Genomic DNA, 18275 nt, shown 5'->3' on the forward strand with positions numbered 1-18275 from the left:
CTCACTAATTTTGTAATAATATTAGTTGAATATAACTGATTAAATTGTTTAGCAGTGGGTAAAGATAATTATTTTTAAACGATCAAACAAATTAACGAAAACATTTATTTTTCATCGTTAATGCCAAATAAAAGATAACTTAGACATATATTTGTACATACATTGCACTGGCAGTTAATAAAATTCCTGTATGCTGCGGTAAGCCAAAAAATAACGTGATAACAAAAATATTGTCGGAATTTTAAATTTCATTCTTATTTTTAGTACAGGACTTGAAAACAATTATTAAACTTGACTGATTTATTTCAGTTTCGATATTAGATGTTCAGTGGTAGCTAGATATGTGATATGAGTGAATGTGTATACGGTGGGAAGATAAATTAGAAGATAATATTCAGTTATAGAGTAATAAAAATGTAAGTAAGTTTTGTCCTGACTGAAACACATAATGTATATGTATCAATCATTGCAGGCCAGAGGGACACGTTTTTCAAACCATTAAGGCTATTCTGCATATATTTTATGCCTTATTCATAGTGGTGCCTTATTACTATCTTGAAGCCTTGGTGACATTATTCCGACCGAAGAACGAACCAAAATCAGTTAAAGGAGAAATAGTTTTGGTTAGTAATTTTCAATAATGACAAGTCATCTTTAAAGCGGTGCGATATTAAGAAATTACTTTAAAAAAATGATGTAGTAGATTTATGAAAATGATATTTTAAATCAAGAAATCGAAATAAAAAAACTGTCAGTTCTCACTTTCCGTTGCAACAAATACCATACGGCTCTGTATTGTGACACATCCGTTATTGATTATCAACATATTTAATTTTTTTTTTAATTCAAAAACAACATTATATAAGATAAAGAAATATCTTCTAACGTTTGCAATTTTCTTAACAGTTGCTTTGTTCGCCTGTAGCACAAAATGACCGTTTTTTTTAAATTGAAACATGGGTCACCTGATACCTTAAATTAAAAATTTTTTAAACTACATTCAATAATATTGCTATTTAAATTCTATATGCTACTTTTTGAGAAAAGTAGGTATAAATTTGATAAAAAAATGCAATACAAACACATTTAAATAGTATTTAAACAATGAACAGCACAAAATTGAAAACACACATTTTCTATCAAGAAACAAGTTTTTTTGTCGTTTACGGATTATTTAACTGAGTTTATAATGAATTTTTTCACAAAATTTATATCTATTTTTCCTACTGAAAGTAATTTTGAAAGACCTTTAAGTTAAGAAGTCACTTAATCCATGTTTCAATAAAAAAAACGATAATTTTGCGCTTGCACTAGCGAAATGTTGAAAGATAATATTTATTGTTCTATTTAATGCTACTTTTGAATTTTTAAAAAATAATAATTTGTCAAAAGTTGACTGGGGGGAGGGACGCTACAGTTTAGAGTCGCATGTTAGGTGCCTTATTATTTTACCAATAAACACCATGAAAGCTAAACACTTATGTGACTTCATATTTTTCTCAGTTTGACGTTTTTTATATTTTTAAAATTCGATATTTACACTTGTCTTGAAAAATTAACATGTGTATCTGAAATCCGTTTTATTTTAACTTTAACCAAACCTTATGCGACGAGTAAAAAATTAAATAATAAATAAGGTATTCCACTTAACAATTTTCTTTAAATTAGCACCCAGCTATCAGTTTTTTACCTTAGTACTAAAGTCGAAATGAAGAGTTTGTATCGTAATTTGTCTATGTCAAGGTTCAGGTGAACGTGGTACGATGGGAATTTCTTAAAAATTACGTTTTTCTATTATCTCGAGAACCACGAAATCAAAGACATTTGAGAAAGCATGAGAGAAATTTCATTTCGAATATAAATTTAAAATTAATGCCCCAGTCTATTCAATACCAATTCAATTACAAAGATTACTGGCACGGGACATGGAATAGGGAAACTACTGGCAATTAAATATGCTCAAGAAGGAGCCATAGTAGTAGCATGGGACATAAACGAGGAACTTAACACACAAACTGTGCATCACATCCAGAAGTTGGGATATAAGAATATTTATGGCTACAAGTGGGTAGACCTACTAGCTGCAGCTCATCTTTATTACATAATTTTTGCATAGAGTCGACGTCTCAAATAGGCAAAATGTAATGGAAACTGCGGAAAAAGTGCGAAATTCCGTAGGAGAAGTAACGATTTTAATAAACAATGCTGGAATTATGCCTCATCACTCATTTCTTGAACACACTGAAGCTGAAGTGCGCAGGATTATGGATGTTAATGTTATGGCAAATTTCTGGGTAAAACCCGTTTGAACTCTAAATTATTAATAATCTCAGTACCATTTGCATTTTCTAGACTCTTCAAGCTTTTCTGCCAGCAATGAAGCAAAACAATCACGGACACGTAGTGTCGCTTAGCTCCATGGCTGGATTAGTGGGACTCAAAAACTTAGTCCCGTATAATGCTTCTAAATTTGCAGTACGAGGTCTCATGGACGGATTATATGAAGAATTCAGGTAACCATAATAACTATTATTGCCATCATTTTTGGATCACTCTGTGGTTAATGAAAATCGTATATGTGAAAATTCAAAATACGGAAAAGCTCAAAAAATCCAAAGATCTTAAAATAAAAGAACCACTGCAACAAATTTAATTGTTTTTAATGAGATGCTCTATATGACTACGATACGAATTTTTTGCTACTTTATTAGGCGGTTCCTTTGATAGAACCAAGCCAATATTTGAGCTTGGGGCTAAATTTATACTTTATACGAAGGTAAATGCCAAGATTTTTTTAGATTGCGAATATTTTTGTGAAATGTGTGTGAAAAATCGAGGATGTTCAGTGGTTAGCTAAAACGTAAATTTGTAGGCGATCTCCTAACAATAACATCCATTTTACCACAGTATTCCCATACATGGTTGATACAGGACTATGCAAAAATGTGGAAATCACCTATTCGACAATTTTCGAGATGATGAAGCCGGAATATGTTGTAGAAAAGTTGTTTGAAGCCCAAGTGAACAACAGACGCTATGTTAGCATCCCTAAAATTATCGGATATTTCATTACCTTGAAAACTGTGTAAGTATATGTTTATTGCTTGAGAGAGATAATGATAAGCTAAGTAAATACTACAGTAACGTAATTTATATCTCCTAGATAGAAAGTGAGATATAGCTTTGATGAGGTTTAAGGACCATTCCCGAAATCAGTGCAATACGATAAAGCGAGGACAATATTATCATCTGATTTTGGATTTCGCAACATTAATTATTTTTTAAAGTTGCCTAAGCAAGGTTTTAGATATGAAATATACAGTCTATAAATTAGTAACTTGAGAAAACACACTTATACTCCAATGAAAAGAGTGGCAATATCTTTGAGACTTTTATACCAGATTGAACTTTCGATAAAAGCTTCAATATTTTTCTACATTTTTTGGCAAAGGTGTTACTAAGCGATGCGAAAGCTTCGCTAAAATTAAGATCTCAGGAGAAAATTCATTTTTAAGCTTATTTTCGTAGATACTCCCTTAAGCTTTATGGTATGATCCTGTAACTATGGGCATCGACAGCACAGCAGCATCGTTTAGAGATTTATATAGTTAAAACTTTGAATAGAACAAACAAATTTATAGCTATATATTGCTATAAATTAACTCAATTATATCTAATCAAAATTTTAAATCCTTTCATTTGATTTGTTGTTTTTCTATTTTAAGATGTAATTCTTGAGTTTTACATTGTTTCAAATATGGAGTAGGTCCCATTTGATGTTTGTTCTGTTTCAGGTTCTATCCAGAAAAAGCGGCCAATTACTTTACCGATAATCTCAGAACAGACCTACTGTCAGATATTACACCTGAATCAAAGGGTCAATCCAATGGCGACCAAAACAATTCAAAATAAATTAGGATTGAATTTATGTGACACTTAGTATATATCTTTTTTTTACAACCACGTAAATTGTGATTTAAACATCGTTTCATTTACGTTTAAAGTTAAAAAAATTAACCGTTGGGGGAAATGTTTCATTAAATTCCTAAAAATGTGAATCAAATCATGTTTTACAAAATAATCAGCAGGTCAAACTCACCAGGGATAAGCAAAAAATCTAGAAAAAAATCGTTTTAATGCATTTTGCATTAGTGTAAAATTGGTCAAAAGTACCTAGTTCATCCTATAACTATAAAATCGATATTAAAACATTCCTATTTCTTTTTTTGATCTTTAAAGTTATGAAGATTTTTCTTCGCAGCTCATAATTACATATAGGATGAATACGTGGATACAGGGTAAGTTAGAAAGAATGGGCCAACACTGAACTGGAGATACTACCAAATATATTGTAATTAAGTTCAATATAGCTTATATCAATGTCGCTGATTTAAGAGATGCAGCGTGTTTAAATTTTATTCTGAAATTTTTCAATAACTAAGAAAATTTTAATAATATAAATCTGAAAATTGGTAGCTCTATGTTTTTTTGGTATAAAAATTACTAATTTTAAGATTTTTTTAACGGTGCTCTTAGCGGGTGCTAGTTCCATCTTACCGTTGAAGTAATTTAAGACATATTTTTTATCTGTTGCGTTATGCTTAGAACAAGTCGAAAATTAAAAAAAAATAGTCAATTCTACAAAGAAAATGTATTTTTTTAGATCACCTAAATCTATCAGTTTTTAAGTTAATTGTATTTTGAAAGGTACAATGTATTTTCTTTGATTTTTTTCTTGAACTAACCCTGAATTAACCTGATCCTCCTTTTCTCCCCCTAAACCATTTCGCGGTGTTCAGTTGGTAGATTCCAAAATACAAAATAACTTTTTATTTTATTTAGAAACTTTTTAGTTTTTTGCAGTTTTTTGTGTTTATCTCGGACATCAAGAAAAAATAATAAAAAAATATGTTCTGTAATCCACCAGAGAAAATTAAAATTTATCACGAATAAATAACTATTTATTATAAATAATACTCTTTTTTTTAATTTTGAGAATTTTTTTGGATTAGCTGTTAAAAATTAATGCCGGGATGATTCTAAATAGTAATAATAACTGTACAAAGGAAACAACGTTTCCGGAACTGTTGAAAGGGACCTCCAATTCTTATACATGTGTCCGCTTCTCTTTTCTTTAATGTTCGTACTTTTTTGATTACACTCAGAGTATTTCTTATAATTTCAGATGCATCTAATATTTAATTTCACAACTCATGAACCGATATTCACTTTCTATTTTTTTAATATGAAAATCCTGTAGATAGGTGACGAAGCGTTTGCGAACCTATGTGAATGTGAACTTTTAGCCATAAAATGAGCTAAAAAATTACTCTTTTCTATATGTACATAATATTTAGGAACATTTTAAAAAGTCTGGATAGAATTGTATCACAGATTTCTGAGACGAAAATGTGCCGACTTAACCCAATTTACCTTAGTGTAAAAGTAGACAGTTTTCGAAATACGGGGCGTCAAAGAGATTAATGAAAAATGGAAAACAAATTATTTGTTGGTTTTTAATGCTACTATTTGAACAAAAAATCGCATTGGAAAGTTTCTCGGGACATGAAATCAGAATCCGTTTACGTTATTCATGTGCATTGGAGAGGACGCTGTCAGCGCTAGGCGAACTCTCCTTAAATGTCCACAACTTTTTTAACATCCGGTATAAATTTTTTTTATGACTAAATTTTTATTTTCCTCCATGTTTTATAAAAAAAGGTATGGTGATACAAGTCTCTATAGGCATTTCTTCTTGAGATATTTGAAGTTTAAAGTTTGGAGCCTGTCTTTAAAATAACTTTATTTATTTATTTGTATATTACTATAAAATAAATTTAACAAAATTTACATAGTCAAATAAAAATATGAAAATTGATTGAAAAAATAATTTATTGCTTTCAACTGTATGATATGTACCTATGTTACTTATTTTTCAAGACATACAGTGAACTTCAAATATCTCAAGAAGGAATGCCCGTAGGTACTTGTACTGGGAGACTTTTTTTTCACAAAACATGTAGGAGAACATAAATTTAATCACAAATAAACTTTATACTGGGTGATAAAAAAGTTATGCCCTGTAAAAAGAGTTCACCTAGCGTCGAGAGCGTCCACTACAATGTTATTGCCCCGAAAACCCCCTGATGTAATATTTTGTTCAGATAGTAAAATTACAAACGAAGTAATTAATTTTTGTCCTTTTTTTTTCATTTTCACTTTGAAGTCCTGTATTATGAAAACCGTCCACTTTTGGATTAAGAAAAATTGGGTTAAATCGTTGTTTCCACCTCAGAAATCTGTGGTAGAATTTGGTACAGACTTTTTTTAGACAACCTGTATATCCTCTTGCTAATTTGGCACCTGCAACTGCAATAAAATACACATGTAATTTGTTGTAACCATTGAACCTTAGTAAAACATGTGCACATTAATGTCAAACAGTAAACAAAAGTATTCCAAGCTATGGTTTATATTTAGTGACGGTAAAGAAAATAAAAATATAAATCGATTAAACAGAACGTTCCCGCTCCACCTAGCGAGTAGGGAGCCAACTCGAGAAAATCGTTCAATGAAACTTGGAAAATTACTGTAAAGTTATGTCATCATTTGTATATAATACAAGAGTATTATTGAATTTTCTGCGAAAGTAGGGTTTCTGTGATTTAAAACTTTAAGCAGTAGACACTAGATGGCGCAATAAAATTTATATGAGTTTACGCACGAAAAAGATAAATGTCCATGCCAAATGATTATTAATGGATCGGAGCCATAACTAAAATAGAAATTTTAGTGGATTTTTTGAGATTTTGCTTAAATAATAAGACATTTTATGAGCCAAATTTTAGGAGTTTAAAAACATAATTTTCAACAGCAATAGACTAATGGTAAGAAAGTAAGTGAAGCGAATAGTAGAACTAATTGTGAGTGAAGTAATTTTCAATGATACATAACTACGATTCTTTCCCAGGAATCTGAACATATTTAAAAGCCTTTAATTTCTGTACTTTATTTGCGGACAAAAAATGATTTTTCAAATATACATTATTTATCATATTTACTCAGGTCATAAGATATATATATATATATATATATATATATATATATATATATATATATATGTATGTGGCCCTAGTGATATGTTGCACAAAAGATTGTGAAGCATGCACATTACATATAATATCCCGAACGTCGAGTTTAAATTATCTATTAATTTTTATATTAAATGCACGCATCCGCCTTATATTCTAATTGACATTTCAATACAAATCGAATACAAATATTATTTTGTCCATTTGAAATTTATCAAAATTTACCGGTAGTTTAACGTTAAGTGTTTCTCGATTAAACATGTTTCAAATAATTACTTTGTAAATATTCACCCATAATGGTACATACTTTCTCGTGACCCAAAAACAAAAAAATCCTCCCGGCTTTCATCAAAATAGATGGCGTCGTCGGGTTGGAATAATTCGCCAGTACAAAGTCCGCTCTTGTTTCCAAAACTTTCTACATGAAAATTGTCCAGTTCCAAACATACTACACAGGGATTGCATCTCATGAAAGCCAGCGATGCCGGGCAGTAATAATTATAAGTTTCGCTTTTCTTTAATTACCTACATAATATCATACCTTGGATAACCAACTAAAGTAATCTTTGTAGTAGGAGATAAAAAGTCGTTTAAAAAATCCGGTTAAAATTCATATAGTCGAGACCCACATTTAGGAGTAAACAAAACTTAATCCATGACTTGGTTTCGGATCTACGATAAATCCAGGTTCTTGGCTCCAGCTCATGGAATTACCTTGTTTATTTGACGCAGGATTTCGGAGGTTTAATATGCGTTGATTAGCATTAAAAGATTCATGTGTTCAATTCTCAGTAAGTCATGGTTGGTAAACAAAATTAATGTGTAATATGTAGGTACGCAGTAAAAAGCACTGAAAATATCTTGATTAATAAGAGCGAATGCAGTTGTGAAATTTGATTAGGTGCACATGCTTAATTTTTGGCAACATATTTTCAAAGATTCTTTACTTTCCAGTTGATTTTGACTTCGTTAGACTATTCTTTATTATTTCTCTAAGGTATACCAGTGTTCTTTCAGGTTTATTACAAAGGGTGTTTGGTAGGTAGTGCAGGATCCTGAATGAGGTGTTATAGGAAGTCATTATGAAATGATTACATCAAATCTGCCTATAATATACATGTGAAGTGTTGCAGTTTTCCTAATAATTAAGCTTTTAACATTTTTTAATTTGATCGCTTTTTTCAAAAATTATTAAAATGCAGAACAAAGGGCGCTTTTGTCAAAAAAATGAATTACACTTTTTTATTATTTATTGAATGGATTGTTTAAATTATTTAAGCCAAAAAATCTATAACGCTGTTGTTGTTTACCTGGAACTTCAGATACATGATTGTCCTAGTGTGCAGTACAGCAACGAGTAAAATTCAGACATGGATTTTAATTGAACGCTTAGTTGTATATTTATTTAAATGTTTAAAAATGTTCTTAGATAGCGGTGTTTTAGTTCTTACGAAAAGTTTTTAAGAAACATTTTAAAAATTAGAGCAATTAATCTTAAAACTTTTAAATTACCACCTAGCGCATTCGCCAAAACTTAGGCTAGCAAATCTTAAGATAGTTGTCCAAATATTCGGGGTTTTTAAGTTTTTACACCTTTTAATACGATTTGCATATTCGAATTAAATAATACCTAATACTATAAAATAATATTTCTTTTTCTAATGTAAAAAATGGAAGTATTCGGAGATTTCTTAGTTGATTTTGAAAATTTTGAAAAAAAGATAAATTAATTATTAATAATTCATTTGTTATGTTCAAAATGAGATCCACCATTCCAAATACATCTACGTGCTATATTCCTTATTGCTGTTGGGGCAATACCTAGTCTCCTTTCTTGTTTAAGTTGTTGGACCTCTTGATTGATTTTGACGATCAAATAGTCTCAATTTTGAATCATCTATTCATACACAAAAAAAATATTTTAAAAATGTTTGTTAAGAAATTTTTCATAAGAACTGAAAGATCATTGACTAAAAAAGTTTTTAAGAAATTTGAATAAATATACATCTAAGCGTTCAAATAAATTCCACGTTTGAATTTGAAACGTTCTTGTATTACAAATTATAAACATTATGTTTATGAAGCTCTAAGTAAGCAACAAAGCCATTTTAGTTTTTATGGCTGAAATAATTTAAACAATTCATTCATACATAATAAAAAAAGTTTAGTACATTTTTGTAGTAAAAGGGCTTGTTGTTCTTTTACCGTTCAATAATTGCAGAAAAACACGGTCTAATTAAAAAATATTAAAAACTTAATTATCAGGAAAACTGTAATATTTAGTGTATAGGTATGTTTCGTTAAATCAATTCAGAATAACCTACTATAATTCTCTATTCAGTATCCTGTATTACCGATCAAACATTCTCTATAGGGCGGAGATTTCCTCCGCTGGAGAATTTAATTTGGAACGTAAATTTAATAAAAATATTAAATTTCTTTGCTTAACAATTTTTCAATTTTTCTTGAAGTTAAAGTTTCACAAAATCACGAAACTTGCCTCAGGATCGTATGAAATCGACATAGGGACTGCAATATCTACCTCGAGACAGAGTTAGGAACTATCTAGATCTTGGTTTTGGTAGGAGACTGATACTGTAAATCGAAATTCTTGGAAGTTTCGATCTCACATGGAAAATTTTGCCAAATTATTATGTTTAATGAATACAGCTACTAGTTCAAGGTTTTTATTTCACTTACTGTGTAGGCCGCCAGATTATAACGGATTTTGTGTTAGTGAGAGTTCAATGTGTGTATACAGAGTGTTCCATAAACATGTCAACAAACTTTCGGGAGATGTAGAGCTCATAAAAATAAATATTTAGATCGAATAAAATTAGATCCGAAATCGCTTCATTTCTAAAGTACAAAATGGTCTTTAAATATTTTTTTAATATTTCAGAAACGATTTGAAATAAATACATTTGAAACACGCTGTGACGGAATAAATATGCATGTTCTGAAGTAGGCAAAATATTTCTACCTACATCTGTGATGTCTGTGTGACCATTCGATAGCATGTTTTTGATTTAAAAAGATGGTACGCCACTGCCTTTCTAAATACGAATATATGTTTTAATATTCCGTCAATTTTTAATAAAAAGGATTTCTTAGTGTTTTGTTCCAGTAGCCGTTTTCAGGATAAAAAATAGTTTCTCATTCTTGTGCCTACCAAAAATCGATAGAGGTTTTCAAGGGCGATTTTTGAAGATTTATCTCGCCATAGCGTGTCCCTAATTTCATTCCAATTCAATCTCAAACCATTTTTGAAATATTAAAAAAATATTTAAAAAAAACTGTACGGTCTATGTTTTAAAAACAAAACCATTTCGGGCCTCATTTTATTCAATCTAAATATTTGTTTTTATAAGCTTTACATCCGCTAAAGGTTTGTCGGAACATTTATGAAATACCCTGTATAATGCATTTTAATACTTAGTCCGGCCGCCTTATAATCTATGGCACTGTTATATTTTTGTTTTACCACCAGGAATTATGGTTCAAGAAAATAAAAAAGAAAAGATGTTTTAGTCGCAGCCTCTGAGTAGACTGATTCAAAAAGAATGATGATTTGTGATTAGTTTCAAGTGTCTTGAAAAAAATACAGAATAACTGGACGATGGAGGGACTTGGTTCCAAATTTATAGATATTTTCAGTTTTAAATTTTAAAATAACAAATAAGGGCTTTAACGTTATTTTTTATAAAAAAAATATATGTAAAGACTGATGTAAAAATTGAAGATATTTATTTTGAGCTTTAAAGCGGATAATCGAAGAAGATAGATCGGATTAATTGAAAATAAGAAAAAGACATAGTTGTGCAACTTAAACAAGTGGACGAAGAATGTAAGTTGTTCTCGAATTACTGGACACAATGACGAAAGGCGCTATGCTCAAAATCATCTACATTGTAAGAAAAAAGCTCACCCCCTCGGAAATTCTGATCCAACAACAACGGTCCACCCTCTTCGCCTCCTTAATACGCGTTTCTCGAAGGCGGAGAAATCGTCATTCTTCCTTCTCTGCATCTTCCCTTTATATTCTCCCTCACATGAGAACAATAAGGAGAAAAGCACTTGAAAAAAGCCAAAAGACGAATATATAACGCAAATGTAACATACGTTGGCGAATGTGGAAAAACACACGAAATCTATGTCAAAACTGCACACAACACCAAATTGAACACTAATCCAACTTTGGCACACGTTCTTGTTTACAGCACGGAACCCCGTTAGGCGCAAGTGTCATTTAGTTGATTTTTTCCCAGAAAATCCATTAAATTTGGAAAAATCCGGCGGCCTATCAACACTAGCAAGACATAGTGACTCAACAGCTGATACGCTGATGGGCCCTCTGTTGAAATCGCTAGTACGTTCGAAAATTTCATTTCTTTAGTGTGTATCTATATTAAAAAATATACTGAGGCACATCTGAAAGTATGCATATGTCTAATAATTGAATGTCTTAAATAGTTTGGTGCTTCTGTAGAAGCCATGTTTCCAGGGGTATAAATTTGTCCCATGTGAACTTATAATATCCGCTCAACGTCCACCTAAGGACCTAACAGAGAAATTTAACTTCAAAACTAAGTTACCCTGGTAAACGCACATCGTAAGTGATTTTGCTCTTATAATATAGTTCTGGATCGCACTCCCATCGAGTTTATATTAAGCCACTGGCGATGAAAATAGCATTTTCATATACTGAGACTGTCACCAACTTGTATAGGGTCCAAAATAACTCGCTTGTGCGTCTCATGGTGATGTTATATAGAACACGTTATCATTTTCATTTCCTTCAGGATTCTTAATTGTCAAAAAAGTTGTTATACAAGTTTCTTCCATTAGAATATCCTATCCAACAATATAGAAAATAAATGTGGAATTTTAGAATTTTGTCTGGATATAAGTGATTGCGTCAATTCCGAGTCGAAGGAAGTCAGAGCCAATTTGGGTAAATTGGATTACAGCCCAAAAAAATTGCGATCACGTAACAACTGACAATTCGATAGGGGTGTCGTCTTATTTAGGTTCTTATTTCAACAGGTTAGACGTTTATTTAGGGTTCTTTGACCAATTCCGAGTCGCATTTCGAAGGTTTCATTGAAATAATTTACCCATCTTGATTTTGATACGCATGGGAAAATAAATGAATTTCAAAAATAGGTTCTGGTACGAGGATAGTCTCAAAAGTACCCGGTCTGACATATAGATGGCGATTATTTTGTTAAAAATATGCCCATATTACAAAGACTTAATCTTGAAAAGCTTATGTCTAAAGTTTGGAGGTGCTACGTTGATTTGGGTTGGTTTTGGACCAGTTTTTAATCAACGCTTTTAGAGGTTTTGTGAACATGGGAAAAATTGGTCATCGATACATGTTTCAATACTTTCATTTGAATGGTCTTAATCCTTCCAACATAAAAGAGGAGTCAGATTCTGTTCGGGAAGAGTCTGATTCATCGTTAACGACGGTAAAATGTTGAATGGCAAAGTTTAAATGCGGTCGTACCAACTGCTAAGACGAACTCCCCACTGGTCGACCCAATGGCTCTCTAGATCAGACCATTCCAGATATATTTTGATGAAAATCTACAAAACTGTACTGTAATATAAACATTTCCAAAAATAGCGAACATCGAATTTTGACCGAAGCATTCGGTAAAACAGAGCAGTGCGCAAGGTGGGTGCCGCGATTACTCACAATTGAACAAAAACAGAGCCGTAAGATCTTCCAAGGGACTGTTGGGCGAAGTTTCGCAGCAATAAAGCCGATTTTTTGCGTCGATTTATAACCGTGGATGAAACATGGGCCCATCATTTCATACTTAAGACAAAAGAACAGTCAAAATAATGGATTCAAAGGGGAGAATCAGCTCCAAAGAAGGCGAAAACCATTCCTTGTGCAGGACAAGTGATGTTTTTTTAGGACGAACTTGGGATAATTTTTATTGGCTATCCCTCTAAAGGAGAAACAATAAACGTTGAATGTTATATAAATTTATTTCAGCGTTTCAGCGAAGAAATTAAGAAGAACCGACCGTATTTGGAGAAAAAAAATGTCTTGTTTCATCCGTATAACGTGCCAGGCCACACTTCCATCTGCGCATGACTAAAAATCAACCAACTTGGTTTTGAACTTCTTTCTCACCCATCCTGTTGGCCAGATCGTTTATTTCCAAACTTGAAAAAATGGCTCGGTGGATGAAGAAGTTGATACCTATTTTGCAGCATTCGAAATTTCTTACTATGAACAGAGTGTAGAAGTCATAGAACATCAATGGCAAAAGTGAATCAATTTCAAATGAGACATGTCGAGAAATAATGCACAATTTTCCTTTTTTTTCTTTAAGTGCTAGGTCAGATATTTTTGCGATTATCCTCGTATTTTCTTCAGTTTAATATTAAGTTAGCTCAATTCATTATTGAATGGCGGCTTCCTGTCAAGACACCGTATTCAGCGTAACTTCAGCTGTAGCCGACAGCCGTAGCTTCAAAATAGTTTAACAATGGTTCAGATTAATGAAAAGCGTAAAAAGGCCGTCGATATGAAGTTACGCGACCTTTGTTTAGGCGTAATCAAGTATTGATCGAAGTCTTAATTGGAACTAATCCAAGTTATAAGTCGTACAAACTTAAATTGGGTCTCAACATGTCAAACACATTAAGAGCCAAAAACGCAAATTTTAGGAAATCACGGAAAATATTACTTGTTACTCCTTTGTTCTTTGAACGTAAGGTTTTGAAGATCGATCATTTTCCAGGTCTACATTAATGTCAGGTAGTTCAATAAAATAAGGCAATGAAAGGTTCAAAAATATTTTGCAAAATTTTGGAAATAAAATCCGTTTTGATTCGGAAAAGATATAACACATGTTTGGATCTGGTCGTCCCTGTAAATAATGCATTTTGAAGCATCATAAAATTAAAACCATAAGTGACCACTACACATTTTATTAAGAAGTTAATTAATTAATTAAAATTAACAGTTTAAATATGTTTTATCTCATCTTCTTCCTCCAGGCTTCCGCAATTTTCAATGTTTTCATTTACTTCACTATTTGAAGCATTTGAAATGATTACCAATTCAGTCGGATTAGGAAGAGAAAACAAAGCTTCATACAAAGGCCAATTTGTTAAAGGAATGTTATCCTTCCAATGAGAACCAAATCTACTTATTAATTACTTTTTCACATCTGCAATCTTCTCTTCATTAATCGCATTACTCGTAGAAATATCACGGAGAATAAGTAAATCACATAATATCCTTCCGCGTTTTGTCATAGAAGTGAATTGCTTAGTTATGTATGTCATCGTACCTATATGTGAGTTCCATTTTAATTTAAACAGCCGATTAATTTTCCTTTTGGAATTCCCTGAAAAAACTTCTTTTGGCTTCACTTATCACATCTGTCTTTCTGAATACAGTCGTTAGGTTCTTATAATCCTTTAGAAACCATTCCTTTCCTAACGTTCTGACATCTCCAACTTCTCAATTAATATTGCGATAATTAGTCCGATCAAAAATTTCCTCAATTTTTTTAGGTTTTTTTTTTCACCTTTCCAAATCCTCGATTTGCCGGTAAATATGAGTGGCCTTAAACTAGGAAAACCAAAATAATTTTTTTTAATTGGCTCGGGGGCTTATCTTTGGTACCAATAGGCTATAGAATAAATAATATGTTGGTTCTGAACCATCCGTAAACGTTTGAATTGTAGTTATGTCATCTAAGTTGCAACTAATCTGTACTCTGGAAAAACTGTTGCACCTCTCCAGGACATTGATGTAACTTAGTGGTATCTGTTTCCGCAGCTGGTTCTGTTTTAGCTTATACCAAAGAACCACTCTTGTTTTTTCCAAACAGAGAGAAACTGGATTTGTGCACTCTTGTTTGATTATTTAATTCTTTATTTCGTAAACAATATAACTAGTAGTTCTACGCAAAATAGGTTGTAAAAGACTATACTTAGTTCATGTTTTAATAATAACCAGTCACTGGTGTTTCCAAGAACAACTAGTTTGAAAGGGTTGCAAGAGTTGGTAATTGAGTCCCTTGAGTGATGAACCAACACCCTGCTTGTATATGCACTGTTAGTGATACCGGTACATTTTATATGTCCTTAGCGATGCGAGAGTTGATTGAAGATGATTCTTCTGAGAAAATCCAGACGGAACTGACTTGACTTCGTTTCTTCTTCCCCTCCGTCCCCAGATCTCGGTCGCCACCACAGGAGAGGGTTGAACCGTTAGTCCAACAAGACCGTTGGAAATTCTCATCATCGATCAGTCTCATTTCTGTCCTTCAATTTATTTTAGTGACTATAAAATTGGGTTCCATGGGAACCGGGAACCAGCCCTTTGTTGGTCTCTGATTTTACGGTTACCGTATGTACTTCTTGCGACCGCAGATTGGGATCTTGGACAATGGCCTAAGTGCGACCGATATTGTATGGTTCTAAGACTTCTCGGAAAATTCCAGATACTTTTATTAGCTAGCAGTAAACTGTACTGCCGCTACCCTTTGAATTTCAGGCCTCGATAATATCGCGGGTTTATTGGTTCCCCGGGTCTATTAGCCTTTAGAATACTTTATTGCAGAAATCCGGAATTCACAGAAAAGTTTGAACTGTTTTCAGACATAACCGATCAGAGCTGAAGTAATTTCCTGAGCCCCAGGGCTTCCTTCATTCTCAGTTCACACATAAACTTTTAGAAGTAACGCTTATACAGGATGTCCTACTAAGATGTTTGGGGAGGATAACTCCATAACTACTAGTCTTAGAGAAAAAGTGTTGAGATAAAATTGTCTTTCTTTTTCCAACACTATAAACTAAAAAAAAAATTGTTTATACGGGGTCTATCATAAAGTTTATACAATGTGAAACTTCGTTATTTTAAATAGAACCCCTAATTTTTTTTCCTATTTTCGAATTGCTCTTTAAATTTTAAGGCCAGTTTATGTTAGGTGTCTAATGTTAAGAATATACAATTTTCGAATTATTATGGAAAATTTTTACAGATGCATGAATCTCATGAAAATCGAGATTGTATTGCTGCAAATTTCGAGAATTAAATTTCTGAGGTTTCAAGAGGACCTAACAAGCTATGTTTTAGCGTATTTGAATTTTTAGACAAACTCTTTCACAATTCCCGAAATATGTCTTTGAAATTGCATGACTTCCATCGCTCATAACTTTCTTACTTCAAATGACCCCACCCCCCCTGCCCAATATTTTATTACTCAATGTGTTTGTTTTAATGATAATGCCTAAAATTTTATCAATCATGTTTTAGATGTATCCCTAATAGTTTTTGACATTTTTTGGCTTTATTGATATTGTGTATAATTTCAATTTACCCATGAATGGCAACTTAGGTTAGCTAAGAAATAAATTACATTTTTTATTAATTACAAAGAACTATCTCATTTTACCCAAAAAAAGAGTGAGTTGTCATTTTTTTGGTTTTCGGTAAATTAGTTGACGTTTTGGCTTAATAAATCGATTAGAGATTATTTTTGATTAAAAAAAAATTCAAAAACTTTATTAATTGAACTGGTCTATGCGGTTATAGTTCATGACGGAAATTGCCTATTGATAATTAGGATATACCAGCAAAATTTTCCCAATATAGGACGGCCCCTACTTCATGTTTCAACTTTTAAGATACTCAAAGAACGATTTAAGAGAATCGGAAATCTGGATTCCACGAAGCAAAACCAGAGAATGAAAGAGGCTTCAAAGGAAGAGAATGAACTTTTAGTTCTTTAAAGTTTAATTGAAAACCCTTATAATTTATGTTGAGGCCTAGATTTAGAAACTGGTATTTCTAAGGCTACCATAGAGGGAGTAACAAAAAAATTTAACTTTCATCCATCAGTTATTTGAATAATTGAATAATAGTTATTTTATTAGTCGATAAATTTTTTGTAATTGGGCCATAAAAGTGAATCAGTGCAATCCGAACTTTTTTAAAACAGTTTTTTTACCAACGAAGCAACTTTTCACAACAACGGATTTGTAAATAAGCATAATTTGGAATAAATTGGCAGTCTAGATCGTCCGATGTAACCAAATTAACTTTATTTTTATGGGGATATCTAAAAGAAGAAATATGTAAAACTGTTTCTACAACAAAAGAAGACTTGAAAAGTAAAATTAGAAATATAATTCATACGATTAATGAGGAAACCTAAAGAAGGGTACATGTATAATTTTTAAAAAGAATCCGTATTTGCCAACAATAAAATGGTGGACACATAGAATGCACGCTCAAATATACTTAATTTATTATTATTTTTTTTAATTTTGTTAGCACGGAAAACGAGAAATTATTCATTTCAATATTCATTTCTCGTCTAGTTATTGAGCAACCCATTAAATTTTTATGTATGGGTAAATTGACATTATCCACAATATTAATAAAGCCAAAAAATTTCGTAAACTGTTAACGATACATCGAACACATGTTTAATCAAATGTATGTGCTATCATTAAAGGAAGCATATTGAGTAATAAAATGAAGTGGGTTCCATTTGAACTTAGAAAGTTATGAGGGTTTGAAATTTTACAATTTTGGGTGCATATTTCGATGGTCCTGGAAGAGCTTTCTTTTAATTTAAGTAGGCCAAAAAGGTACCTGGTTATGTCCTCTTGAAGCGCCAATAGATCATTTCTTAAAAATTCGAAGGAGTTAGGGCACAGCACCGGTTTCCATGGAACTATGAACTGTCAAAATTTTCAAATTTTCTGATATAACTTGAAAGTAGTAAATTTTAAACATAAATTCTTACATTAACGAACTTTAAAATTTAACGAGCAATTCGAAAATGGTAAAAAATTTGGCGATTCCAGTTAAAATAATAAAGTTTCACATTGTACAAACTTTATGAAGACCCTGTATAAACGATTTTTTTTTAATTTATAGTGTTGGAAAAAGAAAGTGAATTTTATTTTTACACTTTTTCTCTAAGACTAGTAATTATGGAGTTATCCTCCGTGAACATCTTAGTGAGACATTCTGTATATCGGTGAAACAGAAACAATAAAATTCAACTTACCACAAATAAAATGCTTCACCTAGGGCCAAATTTTGCAAAAGCTGAATATGTTGAAGAATAAACGCAAAAGTAAGACTGTAATCTATATTAGTTCTTATGAATGAATGAAGGGCCTTGGCTCTCA

General features: G+C 31.8%; 2 protein-coding genes across 2 annotated transcripts in view; one reads left to right on the plus strand and one right to left on the minus strand.

Moving 5' to 3' along the window:
- The window catches only part of dnc (phosphodiesterase dunce), a 293397-nt gene extending 281977 nt beyond the window's left edge, over positions 1-11420 (minus strand). The window contains exon 1 of the mRNA XM_066289946.1: positions 11020-11420. The gene's annotated coding sequence lies outside the window, so the exon portion shown is untranslated. The remainder of the gene's footprint in view (positions 1-11019) is intronic.
- On the plus strand, positions 222-3939 carry LOC136343324 (short-chain dehydrogenase/reductase family 16C member 6-like). The gene is made up of 7 exons (XM_066289986.1): positions 222-416; positions 473-623; positions 1910-2064; positions 2117-2294; positions 2353-2513; positions 2873-3085; positions 3795-3939. Coding segments are annotated over exons 1-7 (978 nt in total). The 5' UTR covers positions 222-414; the 3' UTR covers positions 3913-3939.
- Positions 11421-18275: the final 6855 nt, after the last annotated feature.

This window comes from Euwallacea fornicatus, chromosome 14 (genome assembly GCF_040115645.1).
Source record: "Euwallacea fornicatus isolate EFF26 chromosome 14, ASM4011564v1, whole genome shotgun sequence".
NCBI classification, from domain to species: Eukaryota; Metazoa; Arthropoda; class Insecta; order Coleoptera; family Curculionidae; genus Euwallacea; species Euwallacea fornicatus.

What these genes read in the sequence shown, in the direction of transcription:
- LOC136343324 (XM_066289986.1), top strand. An exon ending in AAGAATATTTATGGCTACAA is followed by an intron (nt 2,065 to 2,116) that starts GTGGGTAGACCT and finishes ATTTTTGCATAG; the next exon opens with AGTCGACGTCTCAAATAGGC. An exon ending in GGATTATATGAAGAATTCAG is followed by an intron (nt 2,514 to 2,872) that starts GTAACCATAATA and finishes GTAAATTTGTAG; the next exon opens with GCGATCTCCTAACAATAACA.